At 42.2% G+C, this 26765-nt stretch overlaps 1 protein-coding gene across 2 annotated transcripts in view; it reads right to left on the reverse strand.

Moving 5' to 3' along the window:
* The window catches only part of BCL2L1 (BCL2 like 1), a 45047-nt gene extending 24848 nt beyond the window's left edge, over positions 1-20199 (reverse strand). The window contains exons 1-2 of one of the 2 annotated variants that reach the window (XM_074211838.1): positions 20090-20199; positions 17815-18469 (exon numbers count right to left, since the gene is read on the reverse strand). In XM_074211838.1, the coding sequence (XP_074067939.1) occupies positions 17815-18360 (546 nt within the window). In that variant the 5' untranslated portion in view covers positions 18361-18469; positions 20090-20199. Of the gene's footprint in view, positions 1-17814; positions 18470-19435; positions 19563-20089 lie in introns of those variants that run through there. The other variant, XM_074211837.1, reaches the window with a different exon arrangement.
* Positions 20200-26765: the final 6566 nt, after the last annotated feature.

Genomic DNA, 26765 nt, shown 5'->3' on the forward strand with positions numbered 1-26765 from the left:
CAAATTTAGCAATTAAAATAGTGTTATGATGCAAAGAACATGGGCATGGAAATCAGACCTGGGTTCAAATGCCTGGTTCAGGCTGTGACAGGTCACTTACCTAAGTCACTAAGCCTTAGTTTTCTCATCAATAAAGTAGGATGGAGATACAAAAAAAAAAATCTGTACTTCCTACTTCAGAGAGTTGTTTCATTGTAAAGCACGACACAAAAAAGGCAAGTTACTAGGGTGGGGTAGCTGTGTCCAACAACTGTAGCACTTGGTTAGGCAGGCTTCCCATTCTCCAGCTTCTGAGAGGGTAAAGAGAAACTGCTCTTTCTTTCTGTTACTCAGCAATACAATGATGTTGATTCAGCCCCATGATGTCACCTTTCATAAAATCATGACTAGCAGCTGGGGGTGAGGGCAGGAAAGAAAGCTGTGTCCTAGCAGTTAAGCCTGGACATGCCTGTGGAAAGATACTAGGGCAACTGAGTAGTATCTGGGTCATTTGGGTAATAACCCTCACTGGGATACTGGGTCATACTTTGAACCATGAAGCCTACTTTATGCCTTAGAATTAAGTCAGGGAATAGGGGTAGGCTGTTATCCTAGTCTAAATTAGATGCTATAAAAATGAGCAGTCTTTCAGAAAGTGGAATGTTACTTCAAGTGCTTCCTTTTTTGTTTTGTTTTTTTTTTAGGTTTTTGCAAGGCAAATGGGGTTAAGTGGCTTGCCCAGGGCCACACAGCTAGGTAATTATTAAGTGTCTGAGACCGGATTTGAACCCAGGTACTCCTGACTCCTGGGCGGGTGCTCTATCCACTGGGCCACCTAGCCACCCCTCAAGTGCTTCCTTAATCCATTCTCCCCACCCTTTCCCCCATTTTCTTTCTTTTAAGCAAGGTTTTAAAAGTATTTAATTGTTTAATTGTTAATAGCTATCTAGATCTCAGGAAGGGATATTTCTATTTAAAAAAACGCAATGAATTAGAATCACAAACCCATCATTAACTCCAATGTGGCCATGGGTAAGTCACTTAACATTCTTAGACTATCTTTATTACATCTACTTCTAGCAATCAAGATTCTGACAATGAAAAATAATTTGTAAAAAGTAGTAATTATTGGGGCGGCTAGGTGGCGCAGTGGATAGAGCACCCGCCCAGGAGTCAGGAGTACCTGGGTTCAAATCCGGTCTCAGACACTTAATAATTACCTAGCTGTGTGGCCCTGGGCAAGCCACTTAACCCCATTTGCCTTGCAAAAACCTAAAAAAAAAATGTTTATTGAGATCAATAATTTTGTTGATGCAAGGAAAGAAGGGATCTTTCCCAGAAGGGGAACCTCTAGGAAATTCTATCCTCTGGAGCTGTCAGGTTTCCCTCCCCAGTTTAGGATACTAATTTGGAATTCTACTCCCACCACCACAGCACCCCCTCCAGGTGCTCCACCAGCTTCCTCTGGTCTGGCTTCTTGCCTATTCCTGTCCATCTCTCTCAGTTTCACTGAGTGGCTGCCAGCCCAACTCCTGCCTGCACCTGCTGCCAGCCAATATTTGAAGATCCCCTAACTGTTCCCAGAATTTGAGAGCCGGAATTCCCTGACACAGACCAAAAGTTCGACTTTTGGATCATTCATTGGGATTTCTGACTGACATGGAGACACATGAGGGTCTATTGGCCTCTGGGAAATGAGTGTAGAGTATAAGTTTTTTAGGGCAAATCAAGGGATCCTTTCATTCAGAATTAAGGCCAAGTAATCCAAGGAAATGTAGACTGGAGGCCACACTTAACAGAGTCAAGACTCTCACTCTCCAGGCTAGCCTGGGTGGGAGAATCTAACATTCAACACACAGCATTGAGAGAAATTTCATATCTCAGAGTGCTCAAGGTGAGATACAGTAACGGCAGTACCTTACATTTAAACTTTCAAAGTACTTTCTATCTACTCTCATTTCATCTTCTCAACAGCAGTCCTGTTGGTAGGAGGGACTTAACAAACAGATGCAAAGATACAATATGACTTGCCTCAGATCACTATAATGGACAAAATACTGGTCTCACAACTCTCAGTCCAGTGCAGTGAACTGGGAGACTACTATTTCCATCACCAAATATCAATCACTCAAGGCTGGTCTTTACTGCTTGAACTAGAAATCTATGGAAAAAAAAATAGACAAACCAAAAAACTTCCTTGAGGGCAGGGACAACAATATTTTGCACTTTTGTATCTCCAATACCTAACATAGTGCCCCACAAATAACAGGAATTTAAAATTAGTTAATTCACTTATGTAATATGGATTAAACTCCTCTATGTAGAGTACTATGTTACTCTACAAGTCGTTGAGAGGGAAAAACCAACAATATCAAATGCTGCAAGGGGAAAGAAGAATGAAGATTGAAAAAAAAGTCACTGAATAATATTTAGAGATTTGAGAACTTTGAAGAGAGCAGTTTTCATTTGGGTGTTGGAGGCAAAAATTACATCACAATGGCTTGAAGAAAGTAAAGTTGAGAACATAACCTTGCTAACCTCCTTTCTTACTACTCACCCTTCAGTGAGCCTGTAATCTAACCAAACTAGAGTTCGTACCATACCCTGAACCCATCAAGTCCTTTGAGCTCCAGTGCTAATGGTGTTCTATATTGTGAATATCATCACCATTTGTCAAATCCTAGATCAAATAAAGATTTCCCGAATTTCCAAAGTTTTTAATCACTTTTTCCTTGTCTGTACTCCTCTTCGGTATTTTTATTCGTATTATTTTTTTGTGTGTGTGTCTTATTTCCTAGCTGAACTCTAGGTTTCTTGAGGACAGGTTTGTTTTCTTTCTTGGATCTCAGTGCCTAGCTCAATGTATTTCATATACCATCTTGTATTTCTTTTCTTTTCTTTTTTGCAAGGCAATGGGTTAAGTGGCTTGCCCAAGGCCACACAGCTAGGTAATTATTAAATGTCTGAGGCCAGATTTGAACTCAGGTACTCCTGACTCCAGGGCTGGTGCTCTATCCACTGTACCACCTAACTGCCCCTACCATCTTGTATTTCTAATACTGTTTCACAATTTAAAAAAATACCTCAAATATGCTATTAGCTGATGAAACTAAGGGTGTTTAGTCCAGAAAAGAGAAGATGGAGGTATGATAGCTATGGTCCAAGAATGTGAAGAGAGGCCACGCAGAAGAGGGGTTGGACTTCTGTTTGGCAAAAAGATGGAAGAACCAGGAGGAGTTAGTGGAAGTTGCAGAGGGCAAACTTAAGTCTCAATATTATAGAAAAACCCCTCCAATTAGCACTATCCCAAAGTGGAAAAGGCTGGCTTGAGAGATTCCCCCCCCCCCCATGACTTCTTGTTAAGTATATTATAATAGGGACTTCTGGCTATGTGTGGGTTGGACTTGATGGTCATTGAGGTCCCTTCAACCTGTAAATTTTTGTAATTCTTTGATCTCACTGATTCTCAAAAATTAGAAATATATTTATCCTTTCAAAAATGAGGAAATGGATTCAGAGAAAGGAAGTTACTTGCTAATAAACTGACAAAGCTGAATTGGAAACTGAGAAAATATCCATCAAATGGAGAATGGCTGAACAAATTGTGATAGATGAATGTGATAGCACACTATTATTCTATAAGAAATCATGAGGAACTTAAGAAAAATCTGGAAAGACTTACATGAACTGATGCTGAGTGAAATAAACCAAACCAGAAGAATATTATGCACACTAACAATACTTTGTGATGATCAACTATGAGGGACTTGGTCATTTCAGCAGTACAATAATCAAAGATGATTCTAAAAGACTTGTGATGGAAAGCATCATCCATATCCAGAGATATGCAGTTTAAACGCAGACCAAAGTTTACTATCTTCAATTTTTAAAAGTTGTCTTATTATTATGTTGTTTTTCTAATGTTTTTTCTTCTATTTGGATTTGACTCTTCTTTTACAAGATGATTAATATGATCTATGTTTAGCATAATTACACATGTAGAGCCTATATTAGATTGCTCACTATGGGGGAAGGGAAGAGAAGGAGGAAGAAAAATGTGAAGCTCAAACCTTGCAAAAAAATGATTGGTGCCAACCCTTCTGGAAAGCAATTTGGGATTATGCCCAAAGGACAACAAAAATGTGGATACCCTTTGACCCAGCAATACCACGGAGTCTATACCCTGAAGAGATTATGAAAAAGGATAAAAACATCACTTGCACAAAAATATTCATAGCGGTCCTGTTTGTGGTGGCAAAAAAATGGAAATTAAGCGAATGTACTTCAATTGGGAAAGGGTTTAACAAACTGTGGTATATATATATGTCATGGAACACTACTGTTCCACTAGAAGCCAGGAGAGATAGGAATTCAGGGAAGCATGGAAGGATTTTCAAGAACTGATGTTGAGCGAGATGAGCAGAACCAGAAGAACATTGTACACCCTAACAGCAACATGGGGGTGTTGATCAGCCTTGATGGACTTGCTCATTCCTTCTGTGCAACAACCAGGGACAATTTTGGGCTATCTGCAATGGAGAATACCATCTGTATCCAGAGAAAGAATTATGGACTTTGAACAAAGACCAAAGACTATTACCATCAAATTAGAAAAAAACCAAACACGTTATATTATTATGTAATTTTGCTATCTCATACTTTACTTTTCTTAAGAATATGATTTCTCTGTCACCACATTCAACTGAGATCAATGTATAACATGGAACCAATGTAAAGACTAAAAGAATGCCTTCTGTGGGGGGTGGGGGGAGGGAAGCAAGAATGGGGGAAAAATTCTAAAACTCAAAATAAACTCTTTAAAAAATGATTGGTGAACTCTACTGTTGCATGTTGTTGGAAAAACAAATAAATAAAAATGTTTTTAAAAAGAAAAGAATGTTCTACAGAGGTGGAACATGAACCCATATCTTCATATCTAATAATATCCTTTTCACTACACCTTCTTAAAGGAAAGAAAGGATGGAAGGAAAACAGGCAGGCATGAAAACTGGGGCAGAAATTTGGTCTTTCTAAACTTTTATTTCCCTGAGAGCCTAATAGAATGTCCACATATGGTAAGCATTTAATAAACATTTGTTGACTGATGGGGCAAATACCATCTACTATAAAACATTCAGGAACAATGGCAGATCTTTTTCAACAGAATGCTGGAGACAGAAAGGCAACTGGGAAAGAGAGATCAACAGTGGCCCAGGATGTATTCACAGAGCCCCATTGCACTAGAAAATGAACATTCATGGAATCATAATTCTGAGCTGGAAGGGACCTTAGATCCTCAAGTCCAATTTCCTGAGGACCAGAGAACTTATGAGACTTTTCCAGGGTTTAGAACCCAGATCTCCCTGATTCCCTCACCACTGTTTCATTCAACACCCTTTCAGAGTTTGCTAGTCAGGGCAAAAGCTACTATCATCCTCAAGGTAGTAGGAGTCCTTCTATTAAAATCTCAAGGGATAAGATTTGTCAGCTGTGTTTGCTTCTCCCTAGAGAGAACAGGAGAGGAAGGATCGTGCTAGGAGGGAGGGATGTGTCTGTATTCTCTCCAGAGGGTATCTGGGATAAGAGGAAGAACAGAGTAGGTAAGGCCCTTACTTACAGGAACTCCACTCCTGTCAGGACCTGTCCTTGCTCTAAAAGATGGTCAACCTTCCACAAGTATGACCTCTCAGGACTCCAATACCCATTTCTGAACTTCAAGATGCAGAAAAGGAAAGACGTATACAGACTAAAATGAACAAACCACAAAGACTGTTTCTAAGCACAGTAACTAGGTCAGTTGACTCCTGGAGAAACCAGCTGGGAGGATGGGGGGAGGAGAATTTTGAGGGGGCCCCCAAGGTTCTCTGCTTCTCTTCAGGCCCTGCCCCTACTGAAACCTACACCTGTTCCTCAACACCCTCAGCTGTCAACGGCTGCCACCCTCCTCTTCCCACCCCAGGGGCTTGCCTCACCACCAATGGGCTGGAACTGTTTTTGCTTGTACGGCAAATTACAGTTATCTTCATGTGAGCCCTTCAAAGTCTAAGTTGCTTGTGGTTACTTAACCCCTGGGGGTCTGGGCTAGCCAAACAGAGAAGATGATGACAAGGACTTTAGGATTTCCTCTTTAGAACATAGGATTCAATTCAACATACCTCTTATGAGATAGGTGTTATATTCAGTGCTAAGGAAGTGAAAATGAAAATGAACCATAATACCGGTCCTCAGGGTGATTACAATCTAAAGAAATGGGATACAACATGTATACACACAAATATGATAAAAGTAGAATGTGCTAGATTTAGAATAAGGGAACCCGGATTTATATTCTAGTTCAGAAACTACGTATGTAACATGAATTAGTAACTTCATTTCTGTCACTAAGTTTCCTCATCTATAAAATGGGGGGGTAATGATTCTAGCACTTCCTACCTTATGGGACTGTTTTAAGGAGAGTATTTTGTAAATAAAGTGCCTTAAAATTTTGAGTTATTATATTATCAAGGGATAAAGCAGAGATTCATGTAAAACATTCCAGGAAAACCATTGGAGAAAATCACTTCCAGTTGGGAAGATTCATGGAGGAGCAACAATTATCAGTTTTGTTTTCCCCAGGGGAGCAAGCAGGTAGGGGCACTTTAGGGATTGTCAAGGGCTCCATTACTAACATTACTGCAGGTGTCAGAAACCAGGTGATGTTTACCCTCCTTTGGCCAAGTCTGCCAAAGGGCTACAATCCAGCTTCTGAATCTGCACCTGTGATTAAGACCCAGAAATAACAACTTAAGTGACCTACCTGATCTGCAGGTGCCTCTGTTTGCTTCCCTCTCAGCAAGCCAGAGCTAGGCAGAAGCCTTTTCACTCTAAGCCTCAGGCTGTAAGAGTCTCTCCTCCCCATGAGCTGACTGCAATGCAAAAATATGCCAGGCCCATGTCCAAATCTACCCAATTCGGTGCTAACCCTCTTTTTCCACTGCTAAATCTACCTATAGTATTAAAGTCAAATTCCAGTTTGGTATTTGGTTCCTTCCAGGATCTGAACTCTTCTCTCTCCCAACATGTATCATTTCCACTAGTATTCACTGCATTCCTCTCCTATGCTGGGAATGGCATCTCTCTTCCTGATCTATCTATCTTAGATCCTTGCCCTCTTCTTACCTTTGTACCATAATTCACTGTTTTTTTTACACTTGTATTATCCTTTCTCCCTCTTTCTGTCTTTTAAATTCCTATCCATCCTTTAAAGGCTAATTCAGATCTCACCTTCTCAAGATTTCTTGGATAATCTATTAGTAACGAGCATGTAACGAGCATTCCTTCCCCTCCTCCCCTCACTCTAAGCTCTATGAGGGCTGCCTTAAATTTTATCTTTGGGGCGGCTAGGTGGCGCAGTGGATAGAGCACCAGCCCTGGAGTCAGGAGTACCTGAGTTCAAATTTGGCCTCAGACACTTAATAATTACCTAGCTGTGTGATCTTGAGCAAGCCACTTAACTTCTTGCCAAAAAAAACCTAAAAAAAAATTATATCTTTATGAGTGTCGAGCATGAGGTTTCACCTAATACAAGTTTTTGGGAGGTTTTTTGGGGGAAGAGAAAATATTACAAGTCAGGGCTTCAAGTCAATTCTCTTCCAGTAAGCTTTCTCTGACTACTTCAACTCTTAGCATATGGACCTTAGCCCTTCCTGACTTCCGGAAGTACCAAGGAATCTTTATTATACATTTGTCTTTTAACTATGTTATGCATCAACATGAACATACATTCTCTAATTAGATTAACCCTTTGGTGTAGGAACTGAGTCTTAAACTTCTTATAGGGTCCATATGACACCTACCTTTCAGTCATTTTTTAGTCCAACTATTTATAAGCCCATTTGGGGTTTTCTTGGCAAAGTGGTTTCCCATTTCCATCTCCAGGCTCATTTTATAGGTGAGGAAACTGAGGTAAACAAAGTTAAGTGACTTGGCCATGTCACATAGATTTGAACTCAAGAAGATTCTCCTAGCTCTCCAAGCTCTCTTTCCAATGCACTACCTAGCTGCCCCCTCCACCTATCTAGTACAGAGTTTTAGAAATGCGCAATACACATAAGGTGACTTGAACTGAATATGTCAAAACTGATAAGAGATTTAATCCCTTCTCCTGGTTCTCCAATCACTTGACTGCTCTCTTCCTGGATCTTCATCCAGGTCACATCCACTAACCCCTGGAAGAGTCCTGGGGGGCTCTTTCCTGGATCCTTTATTCTTTTCCCTCAATCAATACTATTTCACTTGATGATCTCATCAGCTCATCAGCTTCCATGAATTTGATTATGTTCTCTATGCTAATAATTGTTTTATCCACTTATCCTGCCCTAATCTCTCTGTTGACTTTCAGTCTCACATCTCTTAACTGCCTAGTGGATATCTGAAACTGGGTGTTCTATAAACATCTTTTTTTTTAGGTTTTTGCAAGGCAAATGAGGTTAAGTGGCTTGCCCAAGGCCACACAGCTAGGTAATTATTAAGTGTCTGAGGCCAGATTTGAACCCAGGTACTCCTGACTCCAGGGCCAGTGCTTCATCCACTACACCACCTAGCTGCCCCAGTGAAAAGGTTTTTAAGGGTATGAATACCTTTGCAGATTCAGTTAGCATCAATTATTAACCAAAGTTGAACTAGAATTCTGACAGACGAAAGGGACACTGTGTAAGGCCATGATTCTGTAAAATTGTATCAGCGACATTTCTACCCCTTGACTCACCCCAACCTATCCTCAGCTTGTCGGCAATTTCTTAATAATGAATAGAGTGGCCTGATCTCTAAGAGACATTCCAGAACCAAAGGACCTAGTGGGGAGAGAATGAGATATCTGGTGATCCTCTGAATCAAAGTGTCAAAGGGATCAATGAAGGGATCAATCATTATGGGGGAGAATCAGGGTGTTTGGAAGGGACACTACATTTAGAAACAGCCTACCTGGTTTAAATTGAACAAAAATATATGGGGCTAAGATGGGAAGGAGTTTCCTTTTCAACTAGATCAAAGAATCTGAGAACTTTAGCACAGACTAAAGCAGCTATTTACTATTCATCCATTAGTTAACCAACCCATGCATTAATTCCCTCAGACTTTCTAACCTATTCCTGAGGAGTTTGGGAGAAGCACAGCAGACTATGTTGTATCTCTTCTTTGCCCTCTATACAAGGGTTTGAGTCAAAATTTTTTTTTTCAAATGTAACCATTAGGTGATCCATTATAATGGCCTTTGGATAATTGATAGGCAGGTGATTTAGGGAAATGGCACAAGTGTCTCTCTTGGATTAGCATAGTTCAAACTGGAATCTCCTAAGTAACAGAGCCAAAGAGAATCTGGGAATACTAAACTACTTAGCATTGCCTACCCAGGCAATGTGACTAGGGACCTCTGGCACAAAGGTTTCAGCTAGAACTTTTCTCAAAAGAATTGAAAGGAAGGAGGAGAGTTCATTCACTGGCTCATTAGTCATTCAACAAACATATATTCAGCAATAACTGTTCACAAGGTCTTAAGCTTGTGATGGCGGTAGATATAATGATGAATATTAGACAGCCCCTGCCAGTAGGAGAATACAAAGCAAAAGAATCACAAAGAACCATGAACAGACCAGAGGGAAAGCAGAGAGGGCAGAGAATCCTTAGGCCAGAAGGAAAGGATTAGGGGATGGGAGAAGAAGAGGTGCCCAGAAGAGAGAGTGACATTCAAAGGAATACTTCTCAGTTTCCACTTTCTCATCATAAGGATGAGAAATCCTGCCACTTAGCTGGGACAGGGAAGTGGTTTTGGAAGTCACTGCAATGGCATTTCCTGACAGGCTATAGGAAAAAACCCTCCCATTTTGGAGCCAGCTAGCAAGGACCTTATGCAATGAGCCCAGTTTTCTATTATAATGACAGACAAGCCCAAGACTAGATCCTCTTCTGATAATTTCACTAGGAAGCATTGACAATAGACACGAGTTCTAAGTCTAAAAGAGCAAGACAGACCTAGTATCTGGAGAGGAGGTCAAGAAAGCTGTATTATCTGAATCAGAAATTTCAAAAATCCCACTCAGAGAATTAAAGCATAGAAGGACCCTGGAGGTCTGATCCAACTCCCTCAGGCCTGTGTGACAAAAATCACACAGAAAATTAGTACTATATATCAAGGACCTTCAAAACCTCCTGGCTCCTGGTTCAGGGAACTCTTTTCCATATTTATGTGACTCAATATATAATGAAAAAATCAGTTGTATTCTACCTTACACTATAATTTGGGGATAGTTTATTTCTGAGATTAACTTATTTTCTCCTGAGTTAATCAAAATCCAGAAAACATAGGTAATATGACTTATGATTTTTAAAATCACTGAGTTAGGCAATGCTCACCATCAGCATAAGCTTTCTGAATTACTACTAGTTACAGTAGTTACTACTACTGCTATCCATACTAATTCTGTAATGGCAAATATCAAAGGATGATTAACAGAAACACAATCTAAAAAATTATGAAGAATGTGTTGCTATCTCCAGGATAGTGCTGAAGATAGAAACAAGAGGTTGAAAAGTTCAACCAGCTAAACCACACAGCTTTGGCAGAAATGTGGGAAGAATATCTAGATCCAAGAGGGGCAAAAATAGAAAGGCATAATTTTATTAGTATGTGAATTGATCCAATCATTCTGGAAAGCAATTTTGAATCATGCTAAGAAAGCAACTAATATGCTCATATACTTTGATCCAAAAATATCAGTATTTTTCATATACTATAAGGTCAATGGGGAAAAAGAAAGATTCATATTTATAACTAAATATTCACAGCAGTGCTTTTGGTGGTTAGCAAGAACTGGAAACAAAACAGCTCATCAACTAGGAAGGAAAGGAATATTGGTGCACAGAAAAAAATGAAGTATTCAGAGAAGCAGATGAAGAACTATATGAATTGATGCAAAGTAAGCAGCTAGGTGGCGCAGCAAATCTCTATTGGGCTTGGAATCTGAAAAATTCACCTTCATGAATTCAAATCAAGTCTCATACACTGAGTAGCTGGGTGACCCCAGGCAAGTGATTTTAACCCTGTTTGCCTCAGTTCCTCATGTGTAAAATGAAATGGAGAAGGAAAAAGAGAATCACTTCAGTCTCTTTGCCAAGAAAACCTCAGATGGGGTGGGTCATGGGAGAGAACAACAATGTAATCAAAACCAATAAAGTAATATATACAACTACAACAATGGTAAATGGAAAGAATAAAACAAGTGCTGTAAAATCATAATGATCAAACCAAACCAAGTACCAAAGAGATATGTAAAGTCCTGCCCCTTCTTTCTTTACAGAAGGCTATAATTATGGGGATTGAGTGCTGTGTGTCATATTTTTGTGGCATTCATTTTGCTCAGCTACCCCAACTTTTTCCTCTTAAAAAAAAATCATTGGGGTGGCTAGGCAGTGTAGTGGATAAAGCACCAGCCCTGGAGTCAGGAGTACCTGGGTTCAAATCTGGTCTCGCTTAATAATTACCTAGCTGTGTGGCCTTGGGCAAGCCACTTAACCGTTTGCCTTGCAAAAACCTAAAAAAAAAAAATCATTTGTTATAAGGGTGGATCTTGGGGGAGGGGGGACCTTATTGAAAAATACTGGTAATAGAAAAACAAAAGCTAACAGAAACTTTAAAAAAAACCCAAAATACCCAATTTCCTATCATCACTATCTTTGTGAATCAAAGCTCCTTCTGATTAATCATTTTGTTTCTAAGTGAACTCCCCATGGGCAATGGGAGTTTCTAGATATGGATTCTTTGGTCATTTACCAGTGCAAATGAATAAACTGGCATTTTTATTATTAAATATGTTTTGGGGGGGATCAATTTAGGTGAATCAATTCTGACCACCCCAGAAGAACAGATAAAAGTTACCTTCAGAAATTGAAGAACTATGGTGACCTTGTAAAGGGACAGCTAGTCTGTGATAAGTCAAAATGACCTGTCTTATTCTTACGCACTTTACTACAAAGTGGAGGCTCACCCAACTGGGCTTACCTTCCTAAAAGTTGGAAGTAGGGGAAAGACAGCTTAGACTGAGGAAATACTAGAGTCAGGAAAGGAGATTCCTTCTAATGAAAGTCTTGTTGGGACCATGTTTGTGTTAGTATGTGAGTTCCTTGAAGGCAGAGACTTTTGCTTATTCCTACGGGCTTAGCACAATTGCTGACACATACCAGGAGCTTAAAAAATGTTTACTGATTAGTGGTAGTGGTGTTTTAAGTGGGGAGAACACTAAAGGGCAAAACCACAATTCATTGGAAATCATCCCTAAATCTACCTAAAATATCACAGATGCTTGAAGAAACTTCTGAATGGAGATATAACTGGATGTGATCGAAGGGAGGGTACCTAAATTACAAAGGTTCTTATAATAGACTGATACCAATTTGGAGTAAGGGAAAAGAGAGGGAGGAAAGATTAGTCATCTAAACCAACCTGCTGGCAACTCTATTCCAAGACCAAGTGATTCTTATCAACTTCTTTGGAGACTACCTAGAGAACTTTTTCAAGGATTCTCCAAAGGCATTTAGAAAGATCCTACCTGGTAAATTAGATACTCTGGGGGCTCTGTGGAATTCAGAAATTCCTGTGATGCTGATAAGAGTTTTAAAAAGATCTACAAAAAGTGAATGCCCAGCAGACCTGCCAGTCAATGGGGAAGCACCAGCACCATTTCCGCCACTGTCATAGAACCTGAATGAGTTGTTCAAAATTTCCAGGTTTGGGGTTTCTGATGGGGTTTCCCTGAGAAAACCACAAAATTACCAACAGCTGCCAAGAAATGCAAAAGAGTTTGTGGGTTAGCACTAAAGGAGGGAAGCCTACAGGAACTGAGAGACCACAAAGCCAAGAAGCCCAAGGGTAAAGTTCTAATTTCTCCATCCAAAACATCACTTTGAATGAATAATCACTTACATCTGCATAGAGCTTTATAATTCATAAAGCTCTTTCTTCAAAACAGTTGGGTGAGAAACAACTTAATATAACTAAGTAGTTTTATCTCAGTTTTACAGATAATAGGACTCAAGGAAGTAAAGAAAATTTACTTGTTTAAGGTCACAAAAGTTGTCTCCAGGGGGCAGCTAGGTGGCTCAGTGGATAAGAGCACCAGCCCTGGAGTCAGGAGGACCTGAGTTCAAATCCAGCCTCAAACACTTCATAATGACCTAGCTGTGTGCCTTGGGCAGGGCACATCAGCCTTGCAAAAAACTAAAAAAAAAAAAAAAAAAAAAAAAAAAAGGTTGTCTAGCTGCCTAGAATACAGGTATTCTGATTCCAATTCCAGAGCTTCTAGCAATTACACCCAGCTGGGTTTCATAAAGGTTAAGTTGAAAAATGTCCCCAGAATTTCCACTTAGAAGATCTTCATTTTCCCTCAATTTTCATATGTTGTTGTCCAAGTATAATGATGGAGTTTCCCCACCCTTCAAGGCTCAAATTCCCACCTAATTATTAGTCCAGGGCATATACAGCAATGACTCAAGTTGTTTCCTGAGTAATAACTTCAAGGGTGAAACTCAGCTTCTTTGGGGAAGCAAGATAGCCAACTCTGTTGGAAGAAAAGATCTTACTACATAATTACTGCAGAGGCATTACACTCTTTTATCGGAGTCTTCTCTCTGCCCCAGATGCTGGCTATTATTATCCCATTTTACAAGCAGAAAATTACTCACAAACAGGTACAACATCTCACTTAAGTTACCAAGCAGAGAGGCAATGGGATGGCTAGGAATGATGTCTGTCCTTCATTCTCAAAGAAGAACATGAGGTGATTGCATGATAAGCAAGTGAGGCTAAGAATAGAACTTGAGAAACCACAACTCCAATCCTTAGCCCTCTGCCTCCTGATAGTCATAATTAAGTAGAAATATACTGAATAGTCTTCCTCCTCACCCTAGCCCCACCCCCCAAAGACCCCTGCATATATAGAGCTGCCAATCATTCACAGGGATTACTACAAATTTCAGAAAGAAAAATTAATTCAAATGAGGGAATAACCATGATAATTTAACACTGCCTCTACCCTTTCTGAACTGGACAGAGTATGATAGAGGCATGGTTTTGGGGTTCTTCCTTACCCATCATAAGATTGAAGGTCAGAAGGAATCTTAGAAATAATCTAGTTCAATCCTCCTGATTTTACAAGAGGAAACTAAGGTGCAGAGCACTATAATGAAAAAAACAATAGATTTAGTCAGAAGATTTGGGTTTAAATTTTAGATTTGCCATTTTCTACTGGTGGGGCCTTGGGTAAGTGGATTTCTGTCTTTTCATCTGACCTGGTGATTGATCTAAATGATCTCTAAAGTCCCAGTCAGCTCAAATCCTACCTAAAAATGATTTATTCAAGATATTATTAGAGGGGGGTGGCTAGGTGGCACAGTGGATAGAGCACCGGCCCTGGAGTCAGGAGTACCTGAGTTCAAATCTGGCCTCAGACAATAATCACCTAGCTGTGTGGCCTTGGGCAAGCCACTTAACCCCATTGCTTTGCAAAAAAAAAAAAAAAAAAAAAAAGATATTATTAAAGGTAGTAAAATAACAGAACAGAGTTATAATATCAAATCAAATATTCTTGAATCCTGGTAAATTCTGAAGCTTCCTAGAATGCCAAGACTGTATGTCAGTGGAAAAAAGGGGCATTTTGCTTGGTTCACCTCTTTTCCTTCTCTAGAGGCTCAATATCCTGATAGTAGGCCCAAGAATGAATACATTAGTGCAATAGCTATTGCTCAGAAAAGATGTGATGGTGTGATGAAAAGTATAGTGGGACTTAAGAGATCAGATTTTGTTTCCCATATTCTGGCACTTACAATGTGACTTAAATTCCCTTTTCAGAGCATCGGTATTTTTCTCTGAAAAATGAAATTGGACCACAAGATCCCTAGAGTCCTTTCCAATTTTAAAAACTGATTTATCAGGCTATGGCCCGAGGATGTACCAATTAGACCTCTGGCCATTCAAAGAAGCAATCTTAGTACTAATCTTGGTAAGATTTTAGTTTTCATCCTAGGCAGGGTGATTACATGAAAAGAACATTGATTGATTTTGGAGTCAGAGCAGACTGTGGATCCTAGCTCTGCTACTAATTACCTGTATAGCCTTTGGAAAGACAATTTACCTCTTCAAGCTTCAATTTCCTCATCTGTGAAAAAAAAATTATGATGGACTAGATGACTTCTGAAGTCCCTTTGAGTTTAAGGTTCTGTGCATCAGATCAGAATGGCATCATAAAACAAATTTCCAGAGCTCAGGTAAACATATAGTTAACTTCAGCCTTTGAGATTGGTAGAAAAAAATAGGTTTATGTCCCCTTGTGATAATCTAGGAGAGAATGGTTCCCAGGAAGGTAAATGTCTGTGAGCATCCTTTGTCCATACCTGAAAAGTAGTGAGTGCCCTGAATAATCAACTCATCTTCAGTTCACCTTACCTACTTATTTTTAATTTTTGAAAAAAGTCAAAAATGATGTTAAAATAGCTAATTGTAGTTCACCCATCCCCTTTCTCATGGAAATGACATTTGAGGTATTATGCAAAGGATACAACTTACTAATTACAATAAATAGGATTTCCAGTTTCAGGGAAAGAAAAAGGGAAGAAACAATACAATACTCTTCTGCAGAAGGGTATCATCTAGTGTTCTCAAAGCCTTTGAGTCATAAATCTAAGAGATTATATTAAAAGAACATAGTGGCTGCCACTCAGCAGTTCCTCAGCAGTATGTGCTTAATAACTGCATACTGACTGACTGAAGGTTTAGCACAGGGCCTTTTCACGTAGTTGGCACTTAATAATTCCATGTTTCCTTCCATTCCCCCCATATAGCTCCTAATCTTGGTAATTTATATATCCTGGGAAGCCTAGGTAGAGCTCTACAGAGGCAGGGCTCCAGGTGATGCTTCCTTGGCTCTGCTGATTGGCCACAAATAGCACACCTCATGGGGCAATGTCACAACAGGACAAGGGTCGGAAGGAAATGGTGCACATTCCCCACCAGGAGTTGCCACAGAGGATATATCTGAGGCAGTGGAATCTGGTCCCTCCTGTAATCAGCTGAACAAATATTTACCCCTAAAGACAAACTAAGTAGGAGGGCAAGCTGCACAACCAACAGGAACCATTTAATCATTATCCCCAAAGAAGTTCATTTACAGAGTAGATTTCCAGAGCTGGGTCAGCCAGCCAGGGAGAGGGTCACAGAATTAGCTAGGCCTCAGCTCAATGCCTTCCCTTTAAATTGGAGGTAGAAATGGGATTATGGAGAACACAAGGGAGATACCGATGTACTGGCTGGGGGAGGTCTTGGATAGGTTGAACAGAGATGAGTGATCCCTTTAGCAACTTCAGAAGGCTTAAGTTATAGTTCTGAGACTGCCACACCCTGGGCACAGCCTTGGAACAATCACATTCCTCACATTCCAGAGTCCAGGGTACATACAGTTTCTCCCTTTCACCTCAGCTCTTTTAATTGATCTTTTTCTTGAAAATCTGCTAGACTTCCTGAGAAGTCAGCAAGCTAATGGAATACTTATACTCCCAAGCAATGAGAAAGGAAAATAGGCTGATAGAACTTTGGTTTCTACAAGCCTCCCCTCCACAACTATGCTACTTATTAGAATGTATATTTAAGTCACCTAACCTATCTGGGCCTCTCCTTCCCCATCTACAAAACCAGAGAATTGTATTATATGCTCTTGAAGGTCCCTTCTAGCTCTAACTCTTAGGATCCTCTGCTAAATTTGGATTTTTACTCTTTTTACTCAACACAAGGAGAGTAAGTAGTGAATGAGAGTTGCCTTTCCCAAGGAGGAGTAGAAGTGTTGTTCTGGTCTTGGTCCAGGCCTCAGTAGCAAAGAGTGCTCTGAGCAGAAGTACCAGGACTCTTTTGAAACGAGAAAATTGGGGGGAATGAGGTGGGGAAAAGAGCACAGGAGTTCAGTGACTGCTTACCTACTATCTGACTTCAGGCAGTGCTCTGTTTAAACAGCATGACACAGCAAGAGTTCCAAAAACTGACAGATCAAGTGAGAAGTTACACATAATGAAGAATTACAGAAAAGTATACAACCAGAATCCTGAAGAGTTATGGTCCATTTTATCCTAAAATCTAGTCCCATCTTTAGGTTACTGAGTCTCCTCCCTAGCCTTGTCCACTATTTGCTCTGGTCCTTCTAAGGGTCTGGCTTCTACTCTGGTGGAGAAGTTGTAGTAAAAAGAACAGGGTCCCAGCAGTACTCCTACTAAGACCAAAGCCTTGGATTTGTATCCTGACTCTACCATGATTTGGCAGTGTGATCTTGGTTAAATGATTTGACTTCAATTTCCTCATCAATGAGATGAAAACTAGATTATATTAGAAGGCTCTTACAGTTCTAAATTCTATAATCAGTCTGAAAAGTATTCATCCACTATGGGGTTTTCCTGAGAAGTAAAGAGAACCTTGAGTTTTCAGAGGGAAAAAGCTCACCAAAGTAACTTCCCTTGACCTCCCTGACACTTCCCAGCTCTTGGAATGAAATAGTCTTAATTGTGACAGTGTACCTCTGAAGAGGCTCTCATGAGTTTCAAAGCTTGGCCAGCCAAGCTTGAGGGATGGGGCCTGGTTTCCAGACAACAGCTCCTTATGATAAAGACACTAAAAATACATTCGGTTTTTGTCTATTCATGGTCCTCAATGTACACAATGTTTACCCAACACAACAATTTGAATTGCACTACAAGTCAGGAAAATATGGGGATGTCTCTAGTCAGAGACTAGGGAGAAGGTGAGCAGAGAGGGATCCTGGTCCTTACCCAACCGCCATTTTCTTGGATCCAAGGATCTAGGTGTTCATCCAAGTAAGTGGCCATCCAGGAGGTGATGCGTCCTACCAAGACTTCCATCTCCTTATCCACGCTTTCCACACACAAGGCCCCTCCGAAGGAGAAGAATGCCACAATTCGGCCCCAGTTCACCCCATCCCGGAAGAGTTCATTCACTACCTGCTCGAAGCTCTGATAAGCAGTCCCTGGAGTGATGTGGAGCTGGGACGTCAGGTCACTGAATGCCCGCCGGTATCGGAGTTCAAATTCATCTCCCGCCTCCCTCAAAGCTTGCTTCACAGCAGCGACGGGTATCGTCTCATGGGCATCCAGGCTGCTGCTGTGTCCTGTGGCCCCACTCACCGCTCGGCTGTCAGCAGGGTGCCAAGAGGGGCTGCCATTCACAGTAGTAGGTATCTCTGTCCCTTCTGAGGCCTCAGTCCTGCTTTCATCTTCAAACTGACTCCAATTGTATCCTTTCTGTGAAAGCTTGTAAGAAAGAAAGTCAACCACCAGCTCCCGGTTGCTGTGAGACATTTTTACATCAGGAATGGGCTGATCCAGTTCATTGTCCAAAGCACCTGCTCTCTGGGTCTCCAATCTGCTTGACAACCCACTTCTGAGATTCTGGACAAAAATGCTGGTTCTGAACAGACAGAGACACAGGAGAGAGAGAGAGAGAGAGAGAGAGAGAGAGAGAGAGAGAGAAAGAGAGAGAGAAACAGATAGAGAGAGAGACAGAGAGATTGAAAGTAAGAGAGAGAGACAGAGAGATTGAAAGTGAGAGAGAGAGAGAGAGAGAGAGAGAGAGAGAGAGAAAGAGAGAAAACAAGAACTTAAAGGGCACCTTCTTCACCCTCTTCACCCTCCCAGACTTCTGGGCTTTCTCTCACATCTCGGTAATTTTCCACCTCTTTCCAGAAGCCCGGACTCAGAAGAGCTTAAAATCCCCACCGCGGGCCCTGGGCCGGGGCTGCCCGCAGGTTCTCACCTCCCCTAGGAAGTGCCCGCCCCCCACCCGCATTCACATCAGCTGTCTGAGGCGGGCCAGGGCCGAGGTCCGCGCCGCTCCCTCCCCCCCGGGCTGCAGGTTTGGCCCCCGGAGCCGGGGCTCTCACCCCCCTGCATCGCCCGCCCAGGAGGCAGCGCCGAGGCGCGCAGCCGGCCCCCGGGGGAGGGCCCGGGCCCCTCGCGGCTCCCTCCCGCCCCTGGGGGCTCGGGCCTGCGGGCGGCGGGCGGGGATGGCCGGGGCCGGGCTGTGCGGGGCCGGGGCCGGGATCGGGCTGTGCGGGGCCGGGATCGGGCTGTGCGGGGCCAGGCTGTGCGGGGCCGGGATCGGGCTGTGCGGGGCCGGGATCGGGCTGTGCGGGGCCAGGCTGTGCGGGGCCGGGGCCGGGGCCGGGGCCGGGATCGAGCTGTGCGGGGCCAGGCTGTGCCGGGCCGGGGCCGGGGCCAGGGTCGGGCTGTGCCGGGCCGGGGCCAGGCTGTGCGGGGCCGGGGTCGGGCTGTGCGGGGCCGGGGCCGGGGTCAGGCTGTGCGGGGCCGGCCTTCAGTCCGCGGCTTGTGTGCGGGTTTCACTGGACCCCGAGGGCCGGCCCGGGGCGCTCCTCACCGGCAGCCGGCCTTCCGAACGGGGGTCTCAGCGCCGGCGCCGGAACGCGGCTGCCCGGACCCGGGGCCGGGGAGGCGCCGGCGGGCAGGGGGCCAGCGCGCTCGCTCTCTGCCCGCAGACGCGCTTGCCGGCTCGGGGCGCCCCGGGTGGGCTCGGGGCCCGCTCCCCTCGGCCCTGGCGGCGTCCGGGCATCATGGCTGCCGGCGCTTCAGGACAAAGGAGCCGGAGCCGGCCGGGGGGCTCCGAGTGCTGGGGGCCGATCGAGCCCGACCCGAGGGGGGCCCCGCTTCTCCCCGGCGTTTCCTTCGCGGGGGTCCCGGCTGGGCGCCCGGGACGCAGTGCCCGGCCCTCGGCTCCACAGCGCCGCCCGCCGGGGAGGTGAGGCCCGCCCTAGCCGGAGCCGGAGCCACCCACGTTGCCGGGCAACCGCCTTCCTTTCCTCCCGGCGCCCCCCGGACCCCGGCTCAGGATAGTAGGAGGGGGAGGCAGGGGGCGGCCCGGCCCCCCCAGATCGCCCGGCGTCTCCGCCCCCCGACGGCCAATCAGCGAGATGGTCAGGGCAGGAGGCGGGACACGAAGGCCTCCATGCCGCCCTCCGATTGGGCACGGTGCCCGTCACGCATCCCCCCCCCCGCCCCGGGGCGGCGCGCTCACCTGCGAGCCCCACGAGTAGAGGGGGGGCGACATCCCCTCCCCCGCCTGCGTTGTTCCAACAGTCGAAGGCCTCCGGTCGGCCGATCTCCCGGCGGCGCGCTGGGAGCCGGGGGCCTGCGCGCCTGCCTGGAGGCTGCCTACCTGACCGGCCTTCTCTCCCGGAGTTTGATTCCAGGCGGACCCGGCCTCAGTTTCCCTTGAAAGAGGCCGGGGGAACTTGCGAGCTCAGTCACTTCCGGTGCCTTGGCGGCGCGCGCGTGCCCGAGACGTAGATGGGAGCGCGCCTTCCGAGGCCGCCCCTCTCTGGAAAGTAGAGAGAAAGAGCGCCCCCTTGCGGGCCGAGGTGCGGTAGAGTCCAAATACGTCTTGGTTCCTTGGTTACTCATTCATTAATCCTGTGCATTCGTAATTGCTGGCCCGGAAGGGACTTAGAGATCATAATTCATTTCGTTAATATTAAATTTTCTCTTTTGTTCTTTCAATAAAATTCAACAAACATTTATTGGGCTCCTACTAATGTGCCATGCATGTACTTCCTAGTGCTGGAATTTCATCTGAATTCTGTTTTAACATTGGTACTATATGATTTGTTTATAACATAATTTCACAAATATCTCTAATTGATAAAAGATGATAGAGCTTAGACTTGAGTAGATCACACTGCAATATTCTCAATTATGTCAAGATGCCACAGCTGCAAAACACCACCTTCTTAGCAACATCTTTGTTTTTCTAATGTATGACTTCGTATGTTCATTGCCAGGAATTTGGCCTGTCACTTTGAATGCAAGGGTAGATTGTTAGCTTTGTTAGTACAAGTACTTCACTAGTTTACATAAAATATTCGCAGACCACCTTGGGTTTCTCTTTTTTTTGTTGTTCCTTTGTCTTTTTAGGTTTTTGCAAGGCAAATGGGTTAAGTGGCTTGCCCAAGGCCACACAGCTAGGTAATTATTAAGTGTCTGAGGTCGGATTTGAACCCAGGTCCTCCTGACTCCAGGGCCTTGCTGTATCCACTGCACCACCTAGCCGCCTCCACTTTGGGTTTCTTATTTTAGCATATTAATTCCTTTCATGAATTAGAAAGGCATCATACCCAGATTGGAATCTACACCAACTGAGAGAACACACAAACCAGTGAGATGCATCAAAGGTATCATTAGTCTATATATAGATATATGAATATATACTGTCAAAGTATAAGAAGTTTCTCAAATTATATTCTTGTAAAAATGCTGATTTCTTCTCTTAAGTAGTTTTTGCTACACAGTCACCTTTGCTACTAAGTAAGTCAAGATCAGTGTCAACCCCTATGTTAATTACAAACTCAGGAAGACAAAGGATCAGAAAGCCAGAAAACTCAGATCTGGAGGTGCTTTAAAGTCTAGGAAGAGATAACAATTCATCAGATTGCATTATATAAGGATGAGTCTTTTGTTGAGCTAATGTACAACTTAATAGTGTTCAATCTCATGGGCCTCCCAGGAGGTTAATGATTTGCCTTATGCTTCATTTTATTTTATTTTTCTTAGGATTTTGCAAGGCAAATGGAGTTAAGTGGCTTGCCCAAGGCCACACAGCTAGGTAATTATTAAGTGTCTGAAGTCAGATTTGAACTCAGGTACTCCTGACTCCACCACCTAGCCACCCCCTATGCTTGGTTTTTGAATAAATTCTTTATTCTCTCTCTAGATTCCATTACCATTACCATAGATGTCATTACCATAATGGCATCCACCTTAAAAATTTTATGGTAAATCCTAGAGAATAAACTTTATATCTAACCTATATTTTATGTCATTTTATTTTTATGTTTCTAAGATTTACAATACTTTTTTTGTTCAAGAGACCCCATTTGGCAGAGAGATACTGGGATAGTTTGCCATTTCTTTCTCCAACTCATTTTACAGACGAGGAACTGAGGCAGTTAGTGAAATGACCTGCCCAGAGTCACATAGTTTGGAAATATCTGAGGTCACATTTGAACTCAGGACTTACTGATTCCAAGCCTAGCACTCTATTTCACTACCTAACTGCTCCACATTTACTTAGCTACTCTCAGTCTTAATATCTTTATTGTAAAAGGGCAATGTAAATTGCTTTGCAAACTTTAAAGCAGCATACAGTAATTTTACTATCTCATACTTTATTTTTCTTCCTTAAGGATATAATTTCTCTGTCATCACATTCAACTGAGAGCAATGTATAACATGGAAACAATGTAATGCCTTCTGTTTGGGGGGGGAGCAAGAATGGGGGAAAAATTGTAAAACTCAAAATAAATAAAATCTTTCTTAAAAAATAGGACCATGGGGCGGCTAGGTGGTGCAGTGGATAGAGCACCCGCCTTTGAACCCAGGAGTACCTGGGTTCAAATCCGACCTCGACACTTAATAATTACCTAGCTGTGTGGCCTTGGGCAAGCCACTTAACCCCATTGCCTTGAAAAATCTAAAAAAAAAATAGTATCATACAAAGATCAACTATTATTCCCCCCTTATTGAACTTTCTCTTATAATAAAGAAAATCAGCTAAATAAAATCAACCAACAAAACGACTATATTTGAACATTTATTAAAAATTTATCAGAAGGGTGGCTAGGTGGCACCATGAGGGGCAGCTAGGTGGCACAGTGGATAAAGCACCAGCCTTGGAGTCAGGAGTACCTGGGTTCAAATCCGGTCTCAGACACTTAATAATTACCTAGCTGTGTGGCCTTGGGCAAGCCACTTAACCCCATTTGCCTTGCAAAAAACTAAAAAAAAAAAAAAATTATCATTCAGGGGGCAGCTAGGTGGCGCAGTGGGATAGAGCATGGCCCTGGAGTCAGGAGTACCTGAGTTCAAATCCGACCTCAGACACTTAACCTAGCTGTGTGGCCTTGGGCAAGCCACTTAACCTTATTGCCTTGCAAAAAAAAACTAAAAAAAAATTTATCACTCACAGGTTCATATTTTTTCTGTATAAAAGTGGAAATATATTTCAAAATCCCAGGATAAAATTATTCTGACTTTGCTTACCTCAACTCAAATGCGAAGGGGGATTCAACTCTCTCTCCTCATTCTAATCTATGCTCTGTTTAGCCATTATAATTTGGTTTTAATATAAGGACATCAAAGACAGTCAAGAAAGGGAAAAGAGAAGGGAAAGGAAACACCAAGTGACAGCTGGCTGGGATCAACTTGTATCCAGCAGCTTGGAAAAGAGGATGGGCTGAACCTTTATAGTGAGCCTAGTCTACCTCCTGTGCGGGGGCAGAGGGTCTCAGAATGACCCACCTGGACTTGACTGGCATCTAGCATATACCTTGGAAGGCTAGGAGCAAGACTGATGGAGGAAGGTTGGGGGAAGGGGATGAGGTTATTTTGTAATATCTTTGTTAATTTACATTTGAGAAGAAAATTAGATTGAATAATGGGGAGAAAGTCAGAAGCCCACAGAAAATTCCAGACAAGCAAAGACAATAGTTCCTTAATATTACAGGAAAGGCTAGACTAATATTTCTCCTTCAAGATGACCACATTCAGGATCAAATACAAAATGCATTGTTTGATGTTCAAAACCTTTCATAATCTAGTTGTTCCCCCTTCCTCAGTCCCCAGTTTTCCTTGGCTTCTTATTCTTTACATTCCCTCAGGTCTTCTTCTAGTGGCCTCCTGACACTCTTGAGAGCAAAACACTCATCTTTAGCACTTTCTCTGCCTGTTTCCCAGGCCTGAAACAAGAGTGGCTACTAACCTCCCTAAATTTCTTTAAGTTCCAACTAAACTCCCATCTTTTGTTGAAAGCCTTCTCCAACCACTCTAAATTCTCGTGCCTTCCCTCTGTTAATCATTTCTTATTTATCATATACACACACACACACACACACACACACACACACACAACTTCCCCTTCTCCCATTCAATTAAGTCAGCAAGCATTTATTAAATTCCTTTTTTTTCCCCAAGGCAATGGGGTTAAGTGGCTTGCTCAAGGCCACACAGCTAGGTAATTATTAAGTTTATGAGGTCAAATTTGAACTCAGGTCCTCCTGACTCCAGGGCCAGTGCTCTGTCTGCTGCACCATCTAGCTGCCCTTTAAATTCCTATTATTGACAGGAATAAAAGACAAAAATAATACTATTTCTATAATTTGTCATTTTGACTATTGTGAAACTTAAGTTGGAACCTCAGAATTATTTTAATATTTATTAATTTGGAATGTTTTTAATAGTTTTCTAAGCTTCCAGTTCTTTTCAAAACTTCAGATCCTTTGACTCCTCATTAGGAAATAGTTTTTATTGTTTTATATTTCTTGGCTTTTTCCAGAGGTTTGATGCAAAATATGTCTATGAATATATGCTAAAAAATGTTGATCTTAACCAACTTTTTGCTAAACTATTTTCCAGAGTTTTTTTCTTTTTAAAAAGCAATTTTACTAATATATTTTGTTTTTATATTGCCTAAATTTCCCCCTTAAATCCCCTCCTCCTCACCTAGCAATCTATTCCCATATAGCATGGAACACTTTCTGGGATTTTTTTTTCTCAGAATATCTGTTAGTTAAGGCATCCTTTGTACTTTGTATTTAGAGTTTTATTAAACAATGTGCTACTATATTCCATTGCTTCTGTATCTTCCTGATCTATTCTTTTCTACTCTTTATCTACCTCCATCACTTTGCAAACTACTCCTTTGACCTTCACTCTATCCAAATTTATCAGCCAATCCAGATCCTAGTGTCAGTTCTCTACTGGTCTCCCAGATCATTTTTCCTACTTGCTCAAAGAATTCAGTATCCAACTCATAATCTTTCTCACCATGCTTTTGACTTTATAATAGCTAGGGTGCTTTATCATACATCAAACTTCTTAGCCTTCCTGTTTTCCAATCTCCAACTTGTATGACCTACTCCTTTACTTCCATTATACTCAGGGGTAATGACCCTCTTGATCTTTCTGTTGCCTACTTTACACATTCCCTTCCAAAATTAAGAATTCCAAAGTCTTTTATTCAACCACAGTCTCCCATCATTTCATCTTTTCCAATATAAGGTATTTTTAATAAATCTGTTCTTCTTCCTTACCCTGACCTGCAGTCTCTACACTCTCACTATTCTTCCAGACCATCACCCCTGCTCTATTTTCACCTTTCCTCCATTTGGGATCTTGACCCTGTGGTTAACCATTTAACTCCCATCTACTTTTGACTCTCTTGCTCCTTTGTGTAATTACTGTTCTTGTTTTGTCAAACCCCTATGTGCTAGGCTCTGTATTAAATGATGGGGATCCAAATGTATAGAATGTAAAAGGAAAAAAATCACCTAGGAAAGCACTTTTGACTCAGTTCCTAAATAAAACTGGTCCCACCAAGTTCATTTCCAAATGAGCCCACCTGCTAGATGAGTCCTTGTCTTTGATATTAATGGCCTGGTCTAGAAGATTAATTCCTCCTTCTGGGGTTATTGAAGTTATACTAGTGACAAAACTGGACTCTAATATGTTGGGATGCTGGGTTATCCTTCTACATCTTTTGAAACTCACTTGGTAGGAGCCTTCTTCATACCCCTCACCTTCAACAGAAAAGAACAAAAGTAGTAGTCAAGGACCAATGTCTATTTCCAACCTCAGATACTCCAAGAATGAAGAGGTTTAACAATCAACAAAGCAGCTGAAAGGATTGAAGCAAGATAAACAGTGGAAGCTTCCTCAAATAATCTAAGAAACTCCCATTCACCACATGGTCGAGTTGATCAGAATTAGTTACAGAATGTCTATACTGTCTTCCCAGAGCTCCAAGGTCTTGAACTTGATACTTCATCCAAACTCTCCCAGACTCAAGTTCTTTAGTTTCTCATGTACTTATACTTACATCAGGGTCTTCAGTTAGTGGGGAGGGGGTAGCGAAGAAGAAATCCCATGGAAGGCACCACTATGGAGACTGTGATAGAGTATCAGGGAGGAAGAAAGACATTGCCTTGCTATAGTAGGGCCAAGGAGAGATTAAATAACATAAATTTATAATGGATTCCATTACCATGGCTATATGGCTTCCTATGTCCCAACTTGCCTATACAGATTTATTATTATACATTATCCCTCTTCACCCACTCAATAGTCCAACCAAACTTGCCTTTCTGAGATTCGTTACATATAACCTTCCATCTCTTCTTTCTGTGCCTTTCCATTACCTGCCCCCCTATATCTGGAATACACTTCACCCCAGCTCCACTTCTGGGCATCTTTGAATTCCTTGTTTCCTTTAATGCATAGCTCAAATACTATCTTCTGCATGAAGTCTTTTATTATTCTTTCAAGCTGATGGAGCCTTCCTCGCACTAATTTTTTTGTGGTTCAGTTGTTTCAGTCCTATCTGACTCTCCCTGACCCCATTTTGGGCTTTCTTAGCAAAGATACTGGAGTGATTTGCAATTTCCTTCTTCAGTTCATTTTACAGATGAGGAAGCTGAGACAAACAGTGTAAAGTTACATTCCTAGTATCACACAGCTAGTAAATATTTGAGGCCTGATTTGAACTTGGGAAGATGTCTTCTGATCTCAGGACCAGCAGTCTAGCTCTTGTTGCCCTTCCCCTAAAGTACCTTGTATTTATTATCCTGTATATACATATATATATATATATATATATATATATATATATATATATATATATATATACATAGAGAGAGACAGAG

Source organism: Macrotis lagotis, chromosome 1, assembly GCF_037893015.1.
Source record: "Macrotis lagotis isolate mMagLag1 chromosome 1, bilby.v1.9.chrom.fasta, whole genome shotgun sequence".
NCBI lineage: Eukaryota > Metazoa > Chordata > Mammalia > Peramelemorphia > Peramelidae > Macrotis > Macrotis lagotis.